Source organism: Haemorhous mexicanus, chromosome 2 (genome assembly GCF_027477595.1).
Source record: "Haemorhous mexicanus isolate bHaeMex1 chromosome 2, bHaeMex1.pri, whole genome shotgun sequence".
NCBI lineage: Eukaryota > Metazoa > Chordata > Aves > Passeriformes > Fringillidae > Haemorhous > Haemorhous mexicanus.
The window spans coordinates 1,403,789-1,414,370 of record NC_082342.1 but is presented as its reverse complement, the minus strand read 5'-3'; the positions used below and the strand labels follow the sequence as shown (position 1 = coordinate 1,414,370).

Genomic DNA, 10,582 nt, shown 5'->3' with positions numbered 1-10,582 from the left:
ATCCAGCAATGATGAGAAGTTCCAACATCCCAGTCCTGGCATCAGTCCCGGTCCTGGCACCCGTGGAAGTGAGTCCAGTCTCAGTTCCAGCTCCAGTCCCATCCATGGTCCCATTCCCGGGGTAGAGAGGTGGGAGGGGTCCTGTCCTTGTCCTAACTCCGGCCCCATCCCCGGGGGAGGATTCGGGGAGCAATCATCTGTCTCCAGTGTCAGTCCCAAGTCTGATGCCATGCATGCTCCCATTTCTGGAGGATGGGGGCTACCTCCTGTCCCAGCCCTAATCCCGGTCCCATGCCCGGGGGAGAAAGGGGAGAGCGGTCGGTGCCCAGCCCCAATCCCATCTCCGGGGGAAGGAGCGGGGGATCCTGCTCTAGCCCTAATCCCGATCCCATCCATAGTGCCATCCCGGAGGGGAAAGAGAGGGGGCGGCCGGACTCCTGTCCCGGTCCCACGCACGTTCCCATCCAGGGAGGAGAGCTCCTGTCCCGTCCCCGGGGGAAGGGGCGGTCCCGGTCCCGGGCGGGGCAGTTCTGGCCCCGGTCCTGCCCCGTTCCAGCCCCGTTCCCAGCGCTGGGAGGGCGGTGCAGCCCCGCGCCCGCCCCGGCCCGGCTCACACGCGGCGGCGGCTCCGGGAGCGGCAGCGGCGGCACCGGCACCGGGAGCGGCGGCACCGGCACCGGCACCGGGACGGGGGAAGGACCAAAGCCGGGCATGGCACGGCCTCCTGAGCGGGGCGATCGGCGCTGAACCCCCGGCACGACCCCTGGCACGGAGCCCCCGGCTCAGCATCGCCCGGTGAGCGCGGCCGCAGCGAGAGGGGGACAGTGGGGGGACCACGGGGGGACCAGAGGGGATGTGGGGGTGCGTGTCCTGCCCACGACCTCCAGGGTCGAGTGGGAAACTCGTGCATGGGTGGGAGTGGGGACGGGCACACGGGGGAGGCGCGGCACGCACGGGGGTGGAGGGGACGTGCACACACATGAGTAGGGGACACGCACGCACGGGGGTGGGACACACACGGGTGGGACACACACACACCCCCGGACACACGGACACACACACATGCACGTAGTCACGGAGGTGGTGGCACTTGTTGCTGTCTGGGTGACATGGGTGGCACAGCGTCCCAGCGCACCCAGAGCAGGGAGTGGGGCAGAGCCGAACCCTCTCAAGCCCACGTACTGCCCCGACTGCCACTAAAAAAGCCCCAAAGTTCCCCAAGACAGGGCAGTGGGACCAGCAGCCGGCAGGGAGTCGCTGGCATGGGCGGGTGCTGGCACAAATGGGCAGGCAGGGAAGCCTCCTGCTCCTTTTGCTCCTCTTCGCCTGAATTGTTGGATTTTTTATGCATTAATTCACAATAATATCTTTGCTGCTGAGTTTCTCCCTTCCCTGGGGACTTCACTGGCTGTTTGTCCGTGATTTCCTATACACAGCTCAGGTTAAACTGTGGAGCTGACTCCCTGCTTTGCTCCGCGTGTTTTTCCACCTCTTTGCGTGCTGGGCTCCCTATGTAATTTCTTTGGGAGTGTTTTAATTTGCAATGCAATGATGATATTCTCATTTCAAACTGTTTGACTCCTTCTAGCAGCTCCTAACCTCCAAAATACCTTTCTTTCCAGAGCTGAGCACTGGCTGACATCACTGCAGGAACAACTTTAGGGGCAAAACATCTCTTTTCTCTTTCTGTTCCAGTTTTCTTATCAGTTTATTGCAAAAGCCACTTGGCAACCCACTGCCTTCCTGTACACGAGGTGAGGAGCAGCAAACCCAGCTCTGGGGGGCCACCAGCACTGGGGGATGGTGGCCCTAGCTCGTGGTCACTGCTGCCAAAATTGGGCCGTTTCATTACCACCAAATTCCTCTTGTTTTCCCTCAAGCAACGGGTGGCTGGTAGGTTAAGGGGCTCCAGTGCAAAGGGAGAGACCCCAAAACTCTCTGAGCCCCAAAGCACAGCCTCATCCCGGGGCTTAGTGGCTTATAAAAGCCCCAGAAGGATTTGTGACAGTCGTGGCACTGAGTGACTTTATCCTGTCTCTGCCCGGTGCGATTTTTATCTCGGGTTGTTGACATGGAGCCAAAGCCACGAATAGTTCTCTGGCAGCCGAGCGTGCTGCCGGGCTCCCTCCCCAGTGCTGAGCAGCCCCCAGCTAAACCTGACTGGGAGCCACCCATGCAGCAAAGACCCTGTTGCCTCCATGCCTGTGGAGTAAAAAATTTGTCCCCCAAAGTCCTCCTCCTGTGGGTTTTTCTGGTGATGCCATGGTGAAGCCCAGTAATTTTGTTGTCCTGGTTGTCCCCCTGAGTGCCTTTGGTTTTTCCAGGGTGGCTGTGACTCCCTTGGTGTGGGAAGGAGGCTGGGAGGTCTCCATGGAAATGTCCTTTCTCCCAGATACAGAGCTTGTAGGGTTACCAGATCAGCCAGAAAATGGTCCCACACTCTTCTCTCTGACTCTTGCTTCCTCCAGTGGTCATCAAAAGGTCATGGAGGGCACAACCAAAGTCAAACTCCTGACAGAAGCACCACCTTGTACCTCCAGGAAGCCTAAAGGATGCAAGTGCTCGGTTTCCCCTGTGGAATAATTAAAACTGGAAGTTTGAGGGCTCAAATAGGATCTGCCCCAATCCCACAGCAGGGAAAAACAAGCAGGGAGCATCACCTTTGCTGAAGGAGGAAGGGAAGTGTTGATGAAGGGATTAAACATTGGCCAGGGTTGATGTTTGCTTCCAGCAGGATCCATCCCCAGAGCCCTGCCGTGCTGGGAATTGAGTCAGGTTCAAGTGAATGAAGGTAGCCTTAATTACCATTGTCACTGATGGCTTTAATGCTTTCTTAATTCACTTTAAAGCCACAGATTTTATTAATCCCAATTGATTCCCCATGGTGGGGAGCAAGGCAGGAGGTTTGGGTACCTCCTGGGAAGCAAAAGCTGGAAGAGATATTGATTCAGGGAGGAATTCAGAGAGTTTCTTGGGGGAAACCAGAAATTCCCAGAAGAAGTGATTTCTTTCAAAGCAAAACCTTTCATTTGACCTCCAAACAAAGTCATAAAGTTCTTGTAAACTCGTTACATCTTTTCTCCAGACTTTCTCTCCCCTTTCTAGCTCGGATCAAGTTACTGAAAAACCCTCTAGGAAACCAAAACACTCCCAGAAAAATATTTTTCACAGAGAAAACAAATTCAACTCTGCTGTTTCTCAGCCTGCTGACAGGAGGGGAAACTGAGGCCGCATTTCTGGAGTGGAGCTGCCCTCCAAAGGTGCTTTTTTGTAGGGACAGAAACACAGATTCTTTGCAAGGTTTTGGTTTAATTGAGGTGTTCTGACTATTTTAGGGATGGAGGAAGGGGTAGATCACACACAGCAGGGATAAAGGAGGGATGTTGCCTGGCAAGGAGATGGATAAAGCTGCTTGGATGTCCTGGAAATGAATTTTGGAGGTGTCTTGCCTTGGGATCGCTGAGGAGAAGCGCCGGGGATGGTGGAGCTGGGACAGCTGGGGAGGTCCTCAGCCCACACTGGTGGCCAGCCTGGAGGAGAAGGGCTCCGAAGGTCACTGTGGCAGAAAGGATCCAAAAGGAAAGGGCAGATGGAAAGCAGGCAGTTTGGGCAGGCTCAGATTTCGGATCCCGTCTCACGGCTCCGAGCAGACAGGCGCGGGAGCACCCAAACCTTGCCTGTTTGCTTTTGGTCACAAAGGCTTGGAACCACAGCCCCAGAGCAGTGAAAAACGATTCCAGGTCGTTTGCTTCCCAGAATCTCGAGTAGTTCCCGATCCTGAGCGAGGATTTTGATGAGTCCACTAAATGCTTCAGAATTAGGGCAGGGAAAACACCCACGTTCTCCGTGTGTCCTTTGGAAGAGAGTCAGGGAGAAGATGTGGTGAAGGGATCGTGGTTTCAGCCTCCAGCATTAAACACTGGGAGCTGTGGCACCACCAAGGGCTGCCTCTGTGAGGTCCTGCTGGGAAATTAATCCACATTAATTATTTGGGAGGCCAATTAAAGCTCATCAGCCCCCTGTGAAAACGTATTAATCGCAGCCGTGATTTGGCTGCGCTTTGCTGTCTTCAGTGACTTTGCTGCTGCCTGGCAAATTCCAGCCTGAAACTCAGCTGGGATGGCACTGGCAATGCTGGAAAATGGGGCAGAAATCAGGAGTCAAGGCCTTTACTTGGGAATTCAGTGCCCGTCCTGTGGTCTCCCTGTGGAGTGCTGCCCATCCCTCAGCTACCCATGACCTTCTCCCATGACAGCCCCCTCCTTTCCCATGCTGGCTGATCTAAATATCCCTACAGATACAGTTACAGGAGCTTTTTGGGATGCTGACTTCACGTGCACATGCCTGTGAGTGATTTATTTGAGGCCAGTGATCTGCCCAGGCTGCTCTCGTCACCAGGCTCCTCTCCTGTGCTGCCTTCATCCTCTGGCACCGAGGTTTTTTTTCTGGGAAAAAACTCATGGGATAAACAGATCCAAGGCCACACTGCAGAGAGAGAGATGGTCCAGCCACTGCAACCCATGGTTCAGCTTGGAGGAAACTGTGAGTGGATGGCTGGAGGGCACCCAAAAAGCCATGCCTGGTCACCTGCATCCAATGCCAGAGAAAAAGCCTCCCACTGTGACCTCAGAAAGGGCCAGGAGATGAAGTGATGAGGCAGATGCAGGTGGTTCTCACCAAAGCATTGTGGTTTACTTGCTTTTGGGGATCACAGAAGTGTTTATCCCGCCTGGCATCCTCCGGGATTGTGGGTTCTTCTCCCTCCCCTCGTCCCTGCCGGGGGCTCGGGGTGTCACAGCTGGCATTCGTGCCACCCGTGGGCACAGCAAAGGGCAGTGCCAGCTGCCAGCTCTTGTGCCTTCACATGCCTTGGCTGGCCCTGGCCTCTCCAGCTCGCTGCCTGCGGATGCAGCGAGGGGGTGGACTGCAGCCACGGGCCCAGCACACACAGCAGGTTTTGTCCTAGGGATTCTGGGCAAAACGAGGGTGAAAAAGAGGAAAAAGAAAGGCTTTTGCATTCCCAGAAGGAAGAGGAGGGAGAGCACGGCAGCAAGGACAAGGCTCCATTCAAACCAACCAGCAAACACTGTTTGCTCCTTGTCCTGAAGGTGGAGATGAGGGACTGGCACATCCCTGGGCAGCCGGAGGAGATTCCCCACCTTGGCTTACGGATGGACTAGGGCTGGGTTTTCTCTCTGGGGTCTCAGGAGCCTGTGGGAAGATGAGCTGGAATTCAGGGGGATATCCCCCCATCAGTGCTGGGTTGTGTGCAGGGGAGAGAGGGAATGCAGACGGAGAAATCCCATGCCAGGCTGAAGCCTCTGGAGCTCTGTAACCCTTCCCTGAGCCTTTTGGGGCATCTTGTGTGGCTTCCCTCGGCCACGGTGGCCTGTCCCACCCCTTTCATCAGCTGCCAGGTCTGTGGGCAACCTCTCTCTGCTTGGCCACAGAGCTGCAAAGCTCAGAGGGAAGGAAGAAGCTGTGGAGAACAGCAGCTGGAAAATGTTTTCCCATCTGCCAGAGCTCTGTTAACCCTCTCCATCCACAGCCACACTGCTGAGGGCTCAGGGGAAGCAGGATGGGAGTAAAGCTGAGCTGAGTGCAGGAAAAGCAAATCCCGAGGCCAGGTCAGTGCTGGCTCCTGATTTTCATCACAGAGAGGTTCCCAAAGTTGTGTTGGGGTTTTTGCAGATACTGCAGATTAGCTGGGGTGTGAGTGAGTGTGTGGTTTCCACCCCTGGCCTTGGAAGTGTGAGCCTCAGCCAGACCTGTTCCTGCTCTGCTCCAAGGGGAAAGCAGCAGGATGGGGGAAACACCATCAGGGATGGTGTCAGTGCACTTCTGGGCAAGTTGTTTGATCCAGTCCCCGGAGCAAGGACTGGAGCTATCCCCTTGTGATAGGCTGGAAGCATCACTTCATCCCTTCTCCCTCAGCAAACAGCTGTCAAGGGGCTTTTTAGTACCAAAGTGCTTTACTTTGGTGAGAGACCATCCAGGCTGGCAGCCTCAAGGAGACTGTCATTGTCTCCTTCCCTGCAGCATCTGGGTTGGAGGTAGGCTCAGGATAGCTCTGGATCTGGTGTTTATTTTTCCAGAAAGGGCATGGCCACACTGTCCCTCAGCATGGTGGCACCAGGTTAGAGCTGAGCCCTTTACCTGAAAAGGCTGGGATTGCTCTTTCCCACCTGAAATCCTGGTGAGGTTTGGGTCAGGGCACATCCCACACACTCATTCCAAGGCCACCTTTCCTCAGAGCTTTTCTCCTGCAGGAGCTGCTGCTCCCTGAGCTCCTGGGCTGGATTTGTCTCCCTGTGACCCCCCATTTCCACAGGCTTCCCGTAAGGCAGGGAACAGCAGGGACATCAATCCGGCTCCTCTTACGGGAAGGGAGGAAATGCATTTTAATTTCATTCCTGACCCATGGGCTCGCTCGGATATCGTGTGTCAGCAGAGCCCAGGGCACAAAAGGGCCCTTGTCCCTCCTCACAGACAGGCCAGGCTCTGTGTGTCTGCAGAGACCCTTTCAAGGCCATTTTTCTCCTCCCAGCTAATCAGTCCCGTGCAGAAACCAGCTCTGCACCAGCAGGGCCCAAGGCCAGCCAGCAGGACTGTGACCTGGCCACCATCAGCCCAACACTAAACCCATTAAAGACCCCTCATCCTCATCAACAGCCAAGCCAGGCAGAGCCCCTGTGGTGGAGACCATGCTCCTTTTGGCAAGGTTTGATTACAGGGCCTCTGGGTGTGGTGAGGTTTGCTCTACCAGAAGGAGCTGAAGACCTCTGAAGTGGGGGCCAGTCACCAGGGTTGCTTGCTGAAATTCCACTTTCTAATCCTTTCTGCCTGGAATCTAGCAGGATGCATTTTTAGTGGTGCTCAGCTGAGTCACCCCTTGTGTCTGGTTAAACACAGAATGGAGCATCTTTCCTGTTCTGAGATGCAGGAGAGCAAATTTCTGTGTGAACCTGGTGGGAAGGGTGGTTTGAGACATTGAACTGGGCTGCAGGAGCTCTGAGGTGGACTCCCACATGTGGCCTGGGGTTTGTTGGTGACTTTAAAGCAACTCAATTCTTCCTCTGTGCTCCAGATGCAAAAGGAAGTAAAATAAAACTCACCTCATCCACCTGACCATAATTCCTCCATGCCAGGGTCTGTTCAGTTGTGTCACCAACACCGTGAGGTCTGTGCTGCCCTCTCGAGCCATTGTCTCCATGTCCTTACAGCCTCTTTGCTTTCCCCCCAGGGTGATGGAGAACCTCACAACTCCTCCAGCCTGGACCAGAGTCACCAACAGCTCCTTGGACCCAGGTGGCACAGATGACAACCCCTACAAGTGCGTGTTTGACGAGGACTTCAAATACGTCCTGCTGCCCGTCTCTTATGGCATCGTGTGTGTGGTGGGGCTCTTTCTCAACCTGCTGGCCCTCTACGCCTTCATCTTCAGGATCAAGACTTGGAACGCCTCCACCACCTACATGTTCAACCTGGCCATAAGCGACACGCTCTACGTGGTGTCCCTGCCACTCCTGGTGTACTACTATGCTGTGGGGGACAACTGGCCCTTCAGCGTGGGGCTGTGCAAGATCGTGCGCTTCCTCTTCTACACCAACCTCTACTGCAGCATCCTCTTCCTGCTCTGCATCAGCATCCATCGCTTCCTGGGCATCTGCTTCCCGCTGAAGTCGCTGCAGTGGGGCCACGTGCGCCACGCGCGCAAGGTGTCGGTCGCCGTGTGGCTGGTGACCGTGGTGTGCCAGTCCCCCGTGCTCTTCTTCGTCACCACCAGCGCCAAGGGCGACACCATCACCTGCCACGACACGTCCAGCAAGGACCTCTTCGGGCAGTTTGTCATTTACAGCTCGGTGATGCTGGTGCTGCTCTTCTGCATCCCTTTCCTCATCATCATCGTCTGCTACTGCCTGATGGCCCGGCGGCTGCTCCAGCCCACCCGGGGCATTTCCCGCCTGTCCCGCTCCAAGAAGAAGTCGGTGAAGATGATCATCATCGTCCTGGTGGTCTTCATCGTTTGTTTTCTTCCTTTCCACGTCACTCGTACCTTGTACTACTCCTTCCGGAGCTGGGACCTGAGCTGCCAGACCCTCAATGCCATCAACTTGGCCTACAAGTTGACTCGTCCCCTCGCCAGCACCAACAGCTGCTTGGATCCCATTTTGTATTTCTTAGCAGGGCAACGATTTATGAAGTTTGCGGGCAACAAAGTGCCCTGGAAGCCTCAGAATGAGGTGGCTCTGGGCATCGTGCCCAACAGTCAGCTGGGAACCAGCAGCGACACGGACACGCTCTCCAAGGATCTGAAATCCTAGCTCTGCCCCGCAGCAGAAGGGTTTATCCTGGCTGTGAAGGGAGGACAGGATGCTCTGGGGCCCGAGGCTTTGGGTGTTTGGGGTGTCTGTGACAAACGTGCTCCTCTGCTTGTTTTGCTGTACTTTTTTCAGGAAGGTGCAGCTGTGGTTGCACACATGAACCCTGATCTCTGGCTCTGCACCCCAGGCTGCCCCTCTGATCAACGCTGAGGTGACCAAATCTGGGGAACAAATTGTGCCCTGAGTGCCTCGAGTCATTTTCCAAAGCAAGAACGCCATGTGCAAAAGGTCCCCCTAAAGAATTCCATCTGCAGATTGCCTGGCACAGGGAGAGATGGAGTTCCTCTGTGCCTTGGCAAGGCAGGAAGGGCTTTGAGTGGATGAGGAGAGGCAGCTGCAGTTCTGCTGAGCAGCTTGATGCAAATGTCAAGGACAAGTATCACCCACAGTGGGAAAGGGTCTCCCACAGCTTTGCATCCCTGCAGAAATGCTCTCCCAGCTTCAAGCTGGCAGAGCAGGGATGGAATCCCCAGCTCCTGTCCAAGTGCTGCCTTCCCACTGATGGACATTCCATCCCACTGGAGTGCACCAGTAGCGGCCCACTGGAGTTTCCTGGTACCATCGAGCAGGTCCCCTGTAGGTTTCTCCAGTGGGGCCAACATCTTCCAAAAAACCCATTAGTGCTTCCCAACAGCAGCAGTCACCCTTTAAAAGCTTTTAGGAACCTGCAGCTTCCAGCTGCTGGCTTTTAATAATCATCTCCAGCTCATTAAAATTTAAGGTGAGCTCTTCATGTCTTTTTTTTTAACCCCCTTCCTGGTGACTCATGTTTCCAGCCCAGCAGCAAAGACCAGTGTTCATCCCCTTGGCTGAGTGCTGCCACGTCCCCATTGCTGTCCCTCAGAGGTGACAGAATTTTTTTCAGCACTGAACCCTGAGTTGAGGAGGTGCAAGTGGTGCTGAGCTTCACCCCTTTCTGCCTGGATTTGTAAAAAATGTCCACAGAACATTTCACCAGAAGGTGCTCTTGGTGTTTTTCCCTGTAATTGTTGGGTTGGAGAGCCCAGAGCCCAGGTCCGTGGTTTCCCTGCCAGGAGGACGCCGATTCCTCCCCCTAAAAATGAAAAATGCTTGAGCTGCTGCATTGGAAAAGTCACATTTTGTAAAAGGTCTCTTTCAGGTCAAGGCAAACACATTTGATGTTGGCTTAGACCCGGACCTTAGTTTCTCCCATCCTTCCTTCTTGTGAAGTTTGGTGGAGACAAAGCCACACCGTGATGTCACCAGGTGTGTTCAGTCACGGGTGACTGGGACCATTCAGGGCTAACTGGGAGGTTCCTGTGGTCCCACCCCCAGTGGGGAGCTCTTGTCTCAACCAACAATGTCACAACCACAGTGTCACAAACAGGACATTGGTAGAATGGTTCATGCCACCCTCGAGTGTGTTTGGGATAGGATTGGGTTAAGAGCAGACTTGCACCGTGGCAGCACCTTTATTCCTTTGTTCTTGTGAAGGGAGCTTGCCTTGATGGTGAGGGTCATGGCACAGTCACTGGGGCGAGACAAACACCTGGGAGAAAGGAATTCAGCCAGGGCACTGAGCTGGTACAAACATCACTCCAGGCCAGGCCTTGCCCGGTCTCCCACACTTGCCAAAAAGCAGCGTGGACACGTTCCGTGCTCTGAATAATTCAACAAAAACATACCCAAAGTTTCCTCCTCTGGTCCTGCTTGAAAATCCCACCTCCCTCTGAGCTGGCCTCGAGCCACCACCCTGGGCAGCACTGCCAGTGCCATCAGGGGTGTCCCTCATCCTGTGATCCTCGTCCCCAGTGATCCCACTGGGCAGTGTAGAGCACTTGGAGAGGTACCAGCTGGAAATTTAGCTCTAGACTCTTTTTTGTTTTTGTTTGTAAAAGCACTAACTTATACTAGAGAGAAAAAAAAAAAAAAGGTGAGTTTTATGACAGTGACTGTACATTTTTATTTTTGTAACATGCAAACACCTCAGATTTCTGATAGTAAATGGGTTTATTTCTACTACAAGCACTTCTCTGCTGTCTCCTCTGGTATGTACAAAGATGGGTATTGGGGCTAAAAATTGGGTTGTTGAGTACCATGGAAATGTTTTAAGCTCCAGGAACAGCTGTCCACTCTTCGGCGAATCTTGATCTCCACCTAATTCAATGAATTCAATCTCCACTCTTGATTCAAGATTTTCATGGGACTGGTGCCACCAGTTCTGGAAAAATCCAGAG

General features: G+C 54.3%; 1 protein-coding gene across 1 annotated transcript; it reads left to right on the top strand.

Moving 5' to 3' along the window:
• Window positions 1–597: 597 nt before the first annotated feature.
• Window positions 598–10,370, top strand: P2RY2 (purinergic receptor P2Y2). Its single transcript, XM_059871446.1, has 2 exons — window positions 598–795; window positions 7,244–10,370. Exon 2 carries the CDS (start codon window positions 7,248–7,250, stop codon window positions 8,322–8,324), a length of 1,077 nt encoding a protein of 358 aa, XP_059727429.1. The 5' UTR covers window positions 598–795; window positions 7,244–7,247; the 3' UTR covers window positions 8,325–10,370.
• Window positions 10,371–10,582: the final 212 nt, after the last annotated feature.

Coding starts and splice junctions, on each gene's coding strand:
- P2RY2 (XM_059871446.1), top strand. CDS start 7,248: ATGGAGAACCTCACAACTCCTCCAGCCTGGACCAGAGTCACCAACAGC.